Source organism: Ailuropoda melanoleuca, chromosome 8 (genome assembly GCF_002007445.2).
Source record: "Ailuropoda melanoleuca isolate Jingjing chromosome 8, ASM200744v2, whole genome shotgun sequence".
In the NCBI taxonomy this organism is placed as follows: Eukaryota; Metazoa; Chordata; class Mammalia; order Carnivora; family Ursidae; genus Ailuropoda; species Ailuropoda melanoleuca.
In genome coordinates this window covers 123,643,025-123,658,006 of record NC_048225.1, presented here as the reverse complement: position 1 = coordinate 123,658,006, position 14,982 = coordinate 123,643,025, and the positions used below count along the sequence as shown (strand labels likewise).

At 47.8% G+C, this 14,982-nt stretch overlaps 1 protein-coding gene across 1 annotated transcript in view; it reads right to left on the bottom strand.

The window, feature by feature from the left end:
- Positions 1-14,982, bottom strand: part of LOC105238023 (contactin-associated protein-like 4) — a 97,713-nt gene that overhangs the window by 67,506 nt on the left and 15,225 nt on the right. The window contains 1 exon segment of the mRNA XM_034667672.1: positions 9,755-9,865. Within this exon segment, the coding sequence (XP_034523563.1) occupies positions 9,755-9,865 (111 nt within the window).

Below are 14,982 nucleotides of genomic sequence, written 5' to 3'. Positions count from 1 at the left end.
TCAGATGGGGGTGCAGTGCGGGGCACAGGGAACACTGCTAATTTCGTCTCAACTTTGTGTGCTGACAGGTGGTGGCGCATTTATCCTCGTGACCATTTCACAATGTCTATAAATGTGGAATCACTATGTCGTACACCTGAAACTAATGTAATACTGTGTATCAACTACACTGCAGTGAAATAACAAAAAATAAGTAAGTAATTACTGGGAGTGTTTACTGCCCATGGAGACAATACAAAAGCCATAAATAATTTTGCATGAAAAATAAAGACTCAGATTTACGAAAATAGATCTTACACACCGTTAATGAAATTTCAAGTAACTCTTACATGCTAAGCTCTACATAAATATAAACTATTATATTTTAACAACGTTACAATTCATGTTAATTAAAAAATTTTTTGATATGCCAAACAGACTGTAAAAAGTCTTACTCTCATTTACCTTAAATACTAAGTTTTGATGACCTTGAATGTCAGTGTTAATTGCATAAAGCTTTTCTTAAATTCTGCACAAACTGTCATTTTTCTACCTAAATGTTCCATATGGTTTCCCACTTTGTTTGAACATTTATTTAGATGCGTTATTCCATTGGACTTAGCTAAACCTGAAATCATGGAGTGTGAAGAATGTACGTAAGGTAATTATACCTCAAAATCTTAAATAACTAGAAAAGGGCCACACTGCATGAAAAATGCATATCTGAGATTCAGTTTTCAGAAATGTGCCTATGAAAACATGGCTCATGGCTCACCCTGTCCAGGGTCCGTCTTCTCTTGCAACGTCTCCTATAATTTATTTCTTATAATACGTCAAAGTATATCATCTTCAAAGTTACATTGTCCAAAATTGTACATATGTGTTTTGTTATGTTATACTATTTTTCTACCAAATTTTTGCTTTAACACATCTGTGCGATGGTCAACTTCAGATGTGACCTGTACGTTTTGAGTGTATAATTTAGTGTTGCTTAGTACATTCACGGACTGCAACGATTAGCACACTGTGCAGTACCGTGCACCTGACAGGAGCTGGTGTCTATTCTCTCCTCACACAGCCCCTGGCAACTAACAGACGTCCTCTGTCCATGGATTTGCCAATTCTGGACGCGTCCCATAATTGGAATCCCTGTATAATACCATATGATTTTTATTTTCTGTAAATTATGATGTTTTGGTGTTTGGTTTTTTTGAACCCTTTCCTGCTGGGGTGAGACCGCCCATCTGGTGGGCCAACGAGCGACTAGGGGCTGCGGGTGCTGGGGAGTGTGTCTGCGACATGCCAACCAGCCGCTCAGAGCTGTATCCCCTCTAGCGGCCTGGACCCTCCAGCCTCCAGGGCAGGTGTCAGAGCCCAGCCGTCACGCTAGCTGGTGCGGAGCTGGCACCGCACCACTTGCCGTTCTGTGGAAACCTAAGGAAGACCATGGCCTGAACTCTGCCAGCTCTTCCTTCTGCTTCCTGACCAAGCGCTGGTGCCCCCGGGGCCCCGGCACGTGAGCCCGGCCTCTCGCTTCCAGGGGAACTGTGAGTGGCTCTAACTTTTCTTTCAATGGCATTGACTTTTGTGTCCTCACTCTGTCACCTTTGTAAAGGAAGACCCACCACAAAACACTTACAGGATGTGGTTTTTTCCCTTAGGATTGACTAATGTGTAATTTATTCACGTTTCACTAACACGCAGTGTTGTGTTAGTTTCAGGCGTACAGCCAGCGACTCAGCAGTGGTGTAGGACTCGGAGGTCATCACCACGAGGGCGTCTAATCTCTGCCCCCCCCACTGCCCCTCTTGCAACCCCCCGTTTGTTCTCTGCATTTAAGAGTCTTTTTTTTTTTTTTTTTTTTTTTGGTTCNTGTCTTTGTTGGTTCATTTGTTTTGTTTTTTAAATCCCACACGTGAGTGAGATCATGTGGTGTTTGTCTTTCTCTGACTTGCTTCCCTCAGGGTTACACTCTAGCTCCATCCACGTCGTTGCCGACAGGACAGGATCTTTGGTGACTGTATTCCTCCAGTGGGTGTCATGTGTATGAGGTCCATCCACGTTGTGCCGTGGACCGTGGATCACTGCTGAATAATATTCCACGGTATGAAACCACCACACCTTGTCCACGTGTCCGTCAGTCGGTGGATATTTAGGTTGCTTCCACTTTACCGTGATCCTGAAGAACGGTGCCGTGAACCTGTGTACGAGCTTCCGCACCGACATCACTCTCACGTGGGTCCACACCTGGGAGTGGCTGCGAGTCCTACCCTGATGCCACGGTAGCTTCCGGAGGGGCCACTGAACTGTCTTAGCAGCGCCTCATGCCCACCAGCCGTGGGGAGGCTGCGAGTCCTCCGTGGTCTCTCCAGCCTTGTTATTGTCCTTTCTGCAGACGGCAGCAATCTTCACGGTGTGACGTGGATTTTCATGTGGTGAATGGCTAATGATGTCGAGCATCTTTTCATGTGCTTATTGGCCATTAGTATTCCTTCTTTGGAGAAATGGCTTTTCAAATAATTTATCTATTTTTAAATTGGTTTTCTTGAGGTTTTTTTATGGTTGATTTGTAAGAGTTCTCTAGAGACTCTAGATTGGCAAGTACCTTATCCACTCTATAATTTACAAATATTTTCCCCATACTGTGGGTTTTCTTGTCCCTTTCTTAATGGTGTATTTCAAGTAAAGCATTTTTAATTTTGAAGAAATCCAATTTATCTATTTTTTTCTTTTGTCACTTGTGCATTTAGTTTCATATCTATAAAAACATTTCCGAATCCATGTCTGTGTACATTTACTAGTATGATTTTCTCTAAGACTCATAGTTTCATCACTCACATTAAGTCTGTGGTTCCTTCTGAGTTACTTTCGACGCCTGGTGTGAGTTCAGCATCGTGCTTTCGGCACATCTGTTGGAAAGACTATTCTTTCTACTGCTACACTTTCTTAGGGCCCCTCCAGAAAACCAACTTAGCATAAATGTGACGGGTTATTTCTGGACAATAAATTGTACCCCATTGGTCCGCACATCTATCCTTATGACAGTGCACAGTGTCCTAATTACAGTAACTATGGAGCCAGTGTTGAAATCAACAAGTGGGAGTCGTCCAAATTTATTCTTTTTCAATATTGTTATGGATTCTCTAGATCACTTGCATTTCTAAATAAATTTTAGGGTTAACTTGTCCACTTGTGAGGAAGGGGTGCCTGGGATTTAGGAAGGGATTGAACCCAATGGAGACTCATTTGAAGAAAGAGCACCATTTAAAAAAAAATATTAAGCCTTTTGATACATGGACAGGGGCTGTCTTTCCACTTATTTAGCTCTTCTTTAATTTCTTTCAACTATGCTTTGTATTTTTTATATAAATATAAATCTCACACTTTTTGGCAAATTTATTGCAGGGTTTTAATACTTTCTGATGCTGTGATAAATTGAATTGGTTTCTTAATTCCATTTCTGTATAATAATTCCTAAGTATAGAAAACAATTGATTTTTGGATATTGGTTCTTGGATATTGATTTTTGGATATTGGTCTTGTGTCTTACAAGCTTGCTAAACCCATCTTATAATAGTTGTGTGTGTGTGTGTGTATTCTGAAAGGTTTTCTATATACAAGATCATGCAACCTATAAATAGGGATAATTTTACTTCTTATTGATACCCTTTTATTCTATTTTCTTGCCTACTTTTCCTAGCTAGAACTTCCAGTACAATGTTAAATGCAATTGGCAAGTATAAACACCCTTGTTTTGTGTCCAATCTCAGGGGGAATCATTTAATCTTTTACCATCAAGTATGATGTGAACTACTGACTTTTGTAGATGCCTTTTAAAGGCTGGTGAAGGTTCCTTATATTTCTAGTTTGTTTACTGTTTTTATCATAAAAAAGTGTGAGGTTTTGTTAAATGCTCTTTTTGTATCTATTGAGATTATCATGTATCTGTTCCCTTATGCTATTAATATGGTATTATTATACTGATTGATTTTTGGATATTAAACCAACCTTGAATTTCTGGGATAAATCCTACTTGGTCACAGTGCATACTTCTTTCTACATGTTACTGGATTCATTTGCTAGTTAGTTTTTAAATTTTTTTTGAGAATTTTTGGTCCACTTTCTTAAAAGATATTAGATTGTAGTTTTCTTTTGGTATCAAGGTAACATTGAACTCAGAATGATTAAAATTTCCGCTTTTTTTCTATTTTGTGGGAGAGTTTGTGAAAGCTTGGTGTTAGTTTGTCTTTAAATGTTTGGTAGGATTCACACATGAACAATTGGGTTCTAAGCTTTTCTTTGTGGGAAGTTTATAATTATGACTTCAATCTCTTTACTTGTATTAGTTATATTCAGATTTTCTATTTTTTCTTGAGTCATACGTAGATTTGTCAATTTTATTAAAATTTTTAAAAATCCAACTTTTTACTTTGTTGCGCTTCCCTACTGTTTTGTGTTTCCATTTGAATTTCCATTCATTTCCAGTTATTTGCTGAAATTATCCATTTTTTAATATCTTGAACATATTAATTATATTTGTTTTAAAGACTATGTCTTATAACTTTATTAATAAAACTGTTTTATTTCTCTGGTTTTTAGTCAAATCTTATTATGTGCCTTTTTTTCCATTTCTAAACTAGATAGTTTTTTTTTTTTTTAATGTAAAAACACGATCAGGTTCTGGATGACCTGGTTCCTTCCAGAGTTAACTTACTCCAGCTTCTCAAAGCAGTGGCAGCTCAGTCCAACCAGGGTTAGGCTTTTTTCACAATGAAAATGAATGTTTCTGGTTCGGTCCAAAGTCTGTGATGTGCTCAAGGGCCCCTCCTCCCTGCTGGCCTCTGAGTTCCACTTTGGGGCAGCTGCCTGAGGTCCTCCTCAGCCCCCCAGCCTGTCACTGTGGCTTTCACGTTGGAAGATGCCGTCAGCAAGCGGCAGCAGAGTCAGGCCCAGCTCCCTGGCTTTCCCTTTCCTGGTCCTGGCCCCGCTGTCTGGAAACTCTCCAGGATCTTCAAACACTTAAGAAAGCATTCTGTGCAGGCTTTCTGGTAATGCTTGGTGGCAGAAATGTCTCAAGTGCCCTTGGCAGCATTGGTGGAAGCCACTGATTTGGGAAAGAAACGGAAAGTGTTTTACGGATGCCAGTCGATGTTCTGTGGTCCACTGGGATCTGCACGCGCAGCACCCTTCAGGCTGTACCCCCCCACAACAACAGCGTCATCAGTGATACTGTGAGCCTCAGCTTCCGTGGCACCTCACGTGGCCAGAGGCTCAACTCCAAATGTCTCTCTGTGAAAGCAGCTGAGTGAACTGGGGACCGTAGTCAAGTGGAGAATGTACTCCATAAGGGATTCCCCCAGCCCCGGCCATGTGACACCCGAGGACCACGGAGCTACCCCGTTCCAGATTTGTCCCACGTACGGTAACATCTGGGGACTTGAAACCCGTCTGCGGTCAGCACTCTTGGCTGTGGCGCCCCTGCCTGGGTGTCAGATCCAGCCTCCAACGGACCCAAACCTGTCAGAACTTTCTCAGGGAACTGCTTCCTGAGGCAAAATAAATCTGAACTGGACAGGAGCATCTCCGTGCCTCTATTCATGAGCATTTTTGCAGACTTTTTAAAAAAAAATTCTCCCTTAAATTTAGTTCACGCTTAGTTGAAGTTGCCGTTCTGTTTGCATATCTCGTAGAGGGTGCATTGAATAGGATCCATCCAGGATGTCTTGAACACGCACCAGGGCATCCCGGGAGGCTCAGCCTCAGGGCTGGAGGAGAGGCGGCGGCACATCCAAGGCTAGCCGCTGCTGGCCCAGCCCTAGCAGACCTCCCACCGCTGGCCCCCAGCGGAGGCCTCCAGCCCAGAGCTGGCTGAGGACTTGCCCTGGGGTCACCTCGGTCCACAGTGCTCACGATGCTCGTTGCTGCCTTCCTGTGTCCTGGGCAGAGGGGTGTTTTTCTCTGCATCCGTCTCCCCCCAGAGACCCCTCGGCCCAAGGACTGGGGCCTGGACAGATGCCCTTTTCAGTAGGTAAGAGATTTGGAGGAAACCTCTTGCTGGTCCTGGACGGTGCTGTGCAATCCCCTTCTGAAAAGAGAGGTTTCTGACATTTCCTTTGTCATTCGTGCACCGAGTGCCTGGTTGGGTTGCTGTGTCGGCGACCCCTTGCCGACCTCATGGGTGCCCCACCTGCAGCCTGAGATTACCTCACATTTCAGCAGCACTGACGGTAAAGAACCAACAGGCTTCTCTTCCAGAAGCACCACAGTTCATGGTACACTGCACGGAAATGGTGAATGAAGGAGGAGCCGTGGAAGCGATGCAGGTGCCTCCCGGGAGCGCCGTTATGGATCGTGTGCTGGGGAATCTTGGATTATTCCTTCCGAGCTACGGCAAACCCAACTCCCTTGACCAAGGGAAAGACAGCGGTGTGACCTGCTCTGGGAGACTTGGCTTGACCCACACACATGCCCCAGGGAAGGGGTGTGACAGTCCCAGGGCCTTGGTGTCCCTCACGCGGGGTCTCCCCCATCACCTACCCCTGCCCCACCGCTTCGGGACATAGAACAAAAAGCAGTGAGTGGTCTGGTTAGAAGCTGCCTGTTTTCTGCCTGCTCCCAGACCCGCAGCGGGAAGACCTCATGTTTTATGGGCTTCTGACTCTGAGAAATCTGTTTGCCGGTGTCTTCACTCATGTTCATGTATTCCTGTTCAGGTTGCCTGCGTAGCCATCATTCACAGCCTGATCCAAATCAAATGAGAAATGTTAAAACAATAGAAGCACCACACAGCCTTCAATAACTCATTCATCTGCAATTGCTGTGGCTGCCTGCCATCCGCGGGGAGAAAAAATAAAACCCAATCAAAAACAATGAATTAGCAAGTAAAAGATAATTAAGATGGGCTGTTTTAAACTTAATTAACACGCAAATAAAATTCATTAAAGTTGGTATCTTGCTTCATTATGAGCTGTAGGAAAATAGCGGATTGAAATGATTTTCCCTCACGGAAAATCCCGAGGCTCGCATCCCCGGGTGGGAAATGCGATTTTAACCAACAAACGGAGAGTATGCCCACTTGTCATTTACGGAACATGCGCACAGACTGAAGATAAATGTACTGATTTGTGTATGGTGTCTCCACTCTCTGTGAAAAATTTGAAAGGAACTGATTAAAATATAGACTTTTCTCTCTTATTTTCAAAAGAAAAACTTGATGCTTCTCTTAACCTGGTTACGATGATTAGGATTCACGTGAGAATGAACAGTGGGTTTTCCTAAAACATCTCTTCTTTTATTGTATTTTACTGGCTTGAAAATGCCTCCCCCCCTTTTTACTGTGACAGTTTTGGGTGAATAGAGCTCATCCTGGAGAAGAGCTGCCAAAGGGATCTCATCCTGCCTTTGTGTTTCCAGAAAATGGTAATTTGTGTACAGAGATGTTTGACACCCAGAAGGGATGGAGCTCAAATAAACATCATCTGGAGAAACGGCTGCCAGATTAAGCATGCACGGCCGCTCACTCGAGTGCATGTCAGGAGGAAGGACACTGGTTCAGGGTGGGGCTATGACCCTGTGTCTGGGAGGCTGGGAGCCCGGGTATGGGCCGTGGAGCCGGGGGGCACCTCAGGGCCTGGGCTCCCAGAGGCCTACGGAAGCCGTTGTTCAAGGGCCCAGGAAGGAAGTCCAGCTGGGGGTCCAGCCCCGGGGCGGGGGTGTCCACGCACATCAGGGTTGGACCAGCAGGACAAACACGACGGCAGGCAGGCCCTGGGAGGGGGACTTGCAGAAACCCAGGGTGTCACCAGAGGGAGGCCAAGGGGTACTGGGTTTCCTGGCCTGTGGTCAACAGAGGCCGTTTCTGTCTGGGAAGCTGAGGCCACTGTGTCTTCACCACCAGCCACACTTGTCCGTATGATCAGTAAGCAGCACTGACATCATCACCACGAGGAAGGTAGGGCTCTCCCGTATAAAACCCGAAAGTTAACTCAGTAAATCTGAAGATCTATTTGGCTTCCTTACAAGATCGGTGAACCAGCAGCACCCTGTTTAGCAAGCTGAGGGGACCCCAAGGAGCTGCACAAAATGGACGTTTTATAGGATGGAGGTAAGGCAGGGAAATTACCAGCAAAAGAAAAGGACCGTTCTTTTGGGCTTGCCTCCCTTTGGGGGAAGAAGGGGAGGGGTCTGACTGTTAAGGCCACATCTGGGGGAGGCTGAAACTGAGGTCAGTGGGGTATTCAGTGCCTAACCCACACGTTTTTGGGCCTGAGGTTTTCTTTCAAATGCGTCTGAACTTGCTTTCCAGAACAGAGGCTGGAGAGACCTGACTTCCTGTGGCCCAAACCACCTCCTCACCTAATTCTGCCCGTTCAACAGCAAATAAAATGAAATATAAAATCATCAGTGTTGACACGTCTACACAGCTATTTTGTAATAGCACTTTGGTGGGAGTATCTGTCTGTCCATCTATCTCTAACGAAAATCTCAGATCCTGATGAAACCCCATATGAATTACCGTTATTTTCTGTGTTGTGAATGTTCGCTGTAATAAATTCGGTCAGATGTTGAACATTGCACTCAGAACAGCGAGAGGTTAAAGAGAAAGATCAGGGGGGTGATTTCAGAAGGCGGGCGAGGAACAGGCTCTCATTTCTGTGGGAGTCTTCTGGGCGACAGAGCTGGACCTGATTCCCTGAATTTGTGTATGGGCCTCCCGCCTTCCCATTTCGTGGCAAGGACCCCGGCGATGCCCTGCCGTCACCGTGAGATTTTTGCAGAGTGGCTGAAGACGACGCGGTTTCCTGCTCTTCTCTGCAGCACGGCACACGGCAACACCCCAGAATAAAGGGTTCAAAGGTGTAAGAATGACACTGAGGAGCTTGAAGGTGCATTCCATTCCCCTTGCTCCTCCAGACATCAAGGGAAGAAATGGAATGACTGTCTTTATTTTTAACTGGTGAGTATCTGCAACTGCTTTTCCAGCCTCTGATGGAAGGCGGACGATGGCCCACTTTTCAGCCCCTAGAACCGGTGGCCTCACATGGCAGGAAAGACCTAAGGCTGCTCATTGGCAGAATCTGAGAGGTCGATGTGATCACAGGGCGCTAGGTGGGAAGGGGGAGGCAGAGGAGTGGGAACCAGGGAGACCCCGCAATGCTGGAGGTGGAGGGAGGAGCCCGGAGCCCGGACAGCAGGTGCCTCTGGAAGGGACCAGTCTGGCCAGAGCTTTGACTTCAGCCGTGAGACGCATCCCAGATCTCTGACCTTCAAACCCAGAATGCACTCCATTCGTGTGGTTTTGAGCCACTAAATCTTTACAGACTGCATTACAGCAGCAATAGGAAACTAATACACCTTCCAGCTTCTCTGTCCAACTTGAAGACACACACACAGTCAGGACTAACAGACTCCCAGTGGTGAGTATTTGTGATAGAAAAGGTACTTTCCTAGATAAACAGCTGGACACATTCAAAGGTTCGTACATATTCTCACGATTGAAATGCTGCAATGACTGTGCACAACAGTCACGCAGTTCACGGCCGTTTCGGGCGTGGCTTGCTCCGTGGCCCCGACACGCATGTGGAGAGAGACCAGCCTGGGCGTTCCTACGTGCAAAATCTCGCATGGGAACACGCCCACACACCTAATTCTTGCTTGGAGTTTTACTTTCTGTGCCACAGATAATCCACTTACAATACTTTATCAAAAGAAATACAGGAGTTGTTGAAAGTCCGTGAGCCGCAGTGGATCAGCAAGAGGCAGCCGGCTGACTTACCGTCTCTGCGGTTCAGTCTCGCGAACCTGGGGCTGTGGCTGCTGGAGAGCTCGGAGGAACCGCTGAAGGAGGAGGCGGGCAGCGCGGACGCCAGCGGCTGGTCGCAGCTCTCTGTCGGGAAAACACCCGCTCAGGTTAGCACAATTGGCAGCCCTTGCACGGTCAGTAGCCTAACGTTGCAAACCCAGGAGCAAACACCCGGCTCAAAGGGGAAGGTCAGCGGCTCCCACGGAGCCCACTCAATGGGAAGACCTGGGGAGGACAGGGCGTTAGAGGCTTGCAGGCACAGAGAAGTGCCAAACCAACCACACAGGCAAGTCCGTGGAAGCAGCAAGACCACACAGAGGCCGGGCGTACGAGCCACGCACCTGTACTCATCACATTTCTCTGCACCAAAAGCGTGAAACTACCTTAAAATAGTCATTTATAATGACCACAAAAATGTAAGAGAGTCTTTCTCAAAAGATATTCAAGATTTAGTGAAGAAAACTATCAGAGTTTGTAGAGGGCTCTTACTCAAGGCGCACACAGGGGGGAGGATAGGCCACATCCACAAACTGCAGTCTGACCGCCCTTGGGATGCATCAGGTTGGCCAGCTGCCAGGCTGTCCGTGGCCCTGTGGCTACTGCCTGAGCCAGCAGGACGCCGAGCTGGGTGTGCACGGCTACACCCCATCGTCACGTGGAAGTCGTGCCCAGGAGATGGGCTCATGCAGCTGCGAATGCACATGGGAGTTCCACAGAGAAGTGGCCAAGTGCCCGAGTCCCTGCGCCTGCCACACTCCTCTCCCAGCCTGTGGCTTTGCAAGGAGCATCTGTGAAGCACCAACGAGGAGAGAAGTCTGGGGCCCGGGGTGTAGATGGCCTGCAACCCACCCAGGCCCCACCTGAAAGTGGGCAGCCGGGGCACACGAGTACATGTGCGTGTGTTACAGGCGCTCACACGCGGTGGACCCGCACCTGGAGTCACGAGTACATGTGCGTGCGTTACAGGAGCTCACACGCGGTGGACCTGCACCTGGAGTCAGGACTCTGTACCAACCACCGCTCCCTTGAGGGAGGAGGCAGATACAGCAAAGCTTTATCAAACAGCTCAAATAAAGAACAATGGGCTGTAAGATCAAGAAAATTAAAGACTCCAACTTCTGAATCCGAATGAGATGGTGACTGACTCACCCTGGTGCGGTCGCTCGTCCCTCACGACATGTGACGTCAGACCACGTGCTGCACACCGTGACCTTACACAGCAGAGAGGGTCATTCGTCTCGGTCAGCCTGGGAAAGCGACCACAGGCACAGAATGTCTAGCTGATGTTCTTACACGATCACTCGCACTTTGTTGTAAACAATAGAAATTGTATCTTTTCAAAATTAGATATGCTTTTCTCTGAGTCCATAAAGGTAAAATTTAACTTAAGAAAGAATAAATACCACATAATATTAAAAAGTGGATATTTTCTGAATTTCTCAATGAAATTGAAGCAAAAGTGGTGTTTCCACCGATGGTCAAACGTTGGTGTGCTGATGAAAGGTCAGTGTGCAGGGTCTGCACGGCCGACCTTTACAGAAGCAAAGTCACAAAAACCATACATACGAATAAATCAAGGACGCATTCTCTAGACGGGGAAACACGAGCATCTCACTGTAAGACAGCCCTTCCTCCCTGCACCACCTCATACGTCTGTGCGTTGAAAGCACACCACGCAGTTTGTGGGACTAAAATGTGGCGGATCTGCTTGACTCGGAAAGAGCCGTGAACAAGTGAAACGGGTATAAAACCCCGAGACACAGTTACTGAGCGTAAGGCCCTACTTCAGCCAGACCCAAATCCAAAGGTGACAGGATCAGGGGACGTGACACGGAGCGGCCACTCTGGAACTGGCCAAGCTGTGCCCCTGGAGCCAATTTCCCGCCCGTGTAAGAGCAGAGGTGACCTCGGGCCCACCCAAGGCCTGCAACAGTGCCCACGGTGATGTTACTCATGGTACGCCAAAGTGGAAACAGGCTGCATGCCCACTGCGTTAGAGCGTGCAGATCAACAGTGGAAACCACACAGAAATTTAGAAAAATTCCTCCCTACAAATGGCGGAGATGAATCTGGAGCATAAGGTTGAGCAAAATCAGCCAGCACCACGGGCGGGCTCTGTGGCTGGCCGCAGCAAGAACAGCAGGAAGCAAAGAGGGACCGTGTGTGGTTCCCACCGACTCTCCGTGAACGAGACAGTTACTCCAAAGGGCCCTGGGCTCCTACTATTAATAACCAGACGTCAGCGGGCAGATGGGTGAAGACATCTTAAACAGGCATTTTAGAGAAAAAAAGATGACGTGATTGAAAACGTGCAGCAGAACTGAGGGCCAGGCAGCGCTCCACCCGTCTGCTTCACCAACAAAGAACGGGCTGCTCTTCCTGCAGCCAATCAATGAGGAAGTCTGCTTGTGTCTGGCTCACATCAGCCGTGATAGACGGTTGTCCTGAGCCCAGTTACATCTGGAAAGCACTGCCTCGGCCCCAAGAGGGCCGCTGGGGGCCCAGTGTGGGCAGCAAGGGTGGGGCCTCGGACCTGCAGGTGTGCTCAGGGCCCACGCTGGTCTCGGTGGCCCCGACCCGCCAGCTACCCCGAGCGTGGAGGGAGCACATTAATCCCAGGGCTGAAACACATAAATTCCTGCAAATGTATCTGGGCACTTCCCTGGATAATACTCAAATATATATTCAAGCTGAAAGTAGCAGAACTGAGCTACGAGTGTCCAGTACTCATGTCACTGGTCCATTAGCATGGCCTCCTGATGGCCGGTCACAGGCTGCATGTGTGGGAAATCTGTGACACAAATACACAAACACCTTTCAGGGCAACAGAAACCCATGCTTCCTCTGTTCTCTGGTAGCGACTGCGTGGGCTCATTTATGAAAAGGAAAAGTCGGTTTATTTATATCTTTGCTGAGAAAGCAGAGAAGTCCTGACCTTGCGGGCTGTTCTTCACAACTACACATGTCCAGGGCCACGTTCTGGAGCTGGTGCTTTTTTCGGCCTATCACCTGGAGGAAGCAGGTGCCCACACCTGCACAGAACAGAGTGGGAAGGGTGTGGGAGGGGGTGCTGGGCCCCTCCTCAATTGCTCCTCTCTGCATGCTGGGGAGGGGGCATCCGTGATGTCCAGGGACAGGGTCACAGGCCCCAGGATGTCCAAGGGCTGTGCACGCCTCTCGGCACTCAGAGAGAAGAATGTGTGCAGGCAGCTTCCCTCTCTGCAGTCACCCAGGACCATCCTCCTGAGCCTGGAGGCAAGAGGCCTGGTTTAGTCGCCACCCTGCTCGGTGCTGGGAGGACGTGTGTGCAGCTGTGGGGCGTGCGGCTTCCTCTTTGCAAATCCCCTAGCGCACACACAACCAGGACACTCTGTATCCCCCTCCCCTCCGGCATGAACCCACAGCTCTGGGAAAGCAGCTCTTTTCCCTGGTGGGAGCTCCTCTCCTGCGGCCAGCAGGTGCAGCAGGGAGGGGCTGCCGGGAGCAAGATGGTGCCCCACATGCATTGCGTTTGGAGAGTCTCCTTTTCCTGCTTACAAGAAGGAAGGCAGTACATGTCCACAGCTCCAGAAAGCATTCCAGAAGCAACAATTTATAGAAGAAATTCACAAATCAAGTGAAGTCATAATTTTCCAAATTTGCACAACTTCATGCAGTAAAAACATCAGATATAGAAACAGCTAGCCCAGCGGTTTCTGAACACAAAGGGAGTTTGAATCCTTCTCAAAGTGGGGCCAGGTCTGGAGGCACACTGGGCAGTGGGCCCAGATCCCTGAGGACCCAAGGCTCCATACAGACCAGGCCGGGCAGCCACCACCGGTCAGCGCGTGGGACCGCCTGAGGGGGTGGCTGTGGCCACGCCGCACAGCAGGTGTGAGATGGAGGGACAGCTGAAGGGCTGCCTGGACATGGACCGCAGGTCAAAGGACAAGCCGCCACAGGCAGCTGAGACTGTGAACAGAAGGAGACCCGCAGGTGGGGCAGGACCGCCTCAGCCATGTCAGAGAAGAGGGTCCTGCCAGCACACACCCGGGCTGCCTGCGTGCTCACGTCACACATGCTCACACCACAAACACACACACATTACACGCGTGCTCACCGTCACACCTGCTCACACCACAAGCATACACACGGTACACGTGTGCTCACTCACACACGCTCACACCACAAACACACACATGGTACACGTGTGCTCAGTCACACACGCTCACACCACAAGCACACACACACCCACACTATATACACGTTCACACCACAAATAAACACGTCTATGCTACCTGTGTGTACGCACCGCTAATACATGCAGCCCTGCTCACACGTGTGCTCACACATCCACACAGTTGACACCACAGACACACACACACACACACACACAAGGAAACAATATTTCCGTTAACCTGCAATGGATTTACTGTGTTATTTTTAAGTGAGTTAAATCAATACTCTAAAACATTCCTAGTTTAAGGGCTGCTTTGATGAGTACTGGTAGATAAAACTCCAAGAGCAGACACTTTCAGGGTTCTTCGATAATGTGTAGGAGTAGAGGAATCCGAGAGCAAACGCTGAGAATGCCGTAGCTGTTTGGTGCTGTTTTCGTGTCTTCTCACTGCAAGTTCTGTGCATTTACATAATCAAACATGCACACACCAAAGTAGCCTCAACCCCATCATCATTTCAATTATTAAATTCATTCAAAACTATGCACCATTCCCATTGCAAATACAGAAAATTATATCATTTAAAAGGGGTGTGTGTTTAGAGAGCCCGGCAGTATTAGGTCACTTCGAATAAATGGTGTCACTGCTTGTTGAATGAACCCATGTACGCTAAGCAAGCTTACGTGTTCCATGTTGTTTTCATGGGCGAATAGATACAGGTGAGAATTTACCTGAAGAGACCACTGGCGGCAGTTTCCCTACTGGAACTTGCCAGGTGGCGGTGGGAAGTTGAAATACCGGTTGTGCTCAGGAACCAACAGGATTCAAGGGTGTAGGTTCCTACCGCATGCGTACCTCTTACTTTCCTGTATAAATCTGCACTTATATCCATAGATTATAGGGATTATTTGGGCTGCCAAAATTAAGTTCTTTTACAGGAACATTCGGATCTTTCTCAGAAGATACAGCTATTGTGTGCTTGTGCAACTTACACCAAAAAAATAAGAAAAAAAAATTCACGATGAATGATTAAATTTAATGTTT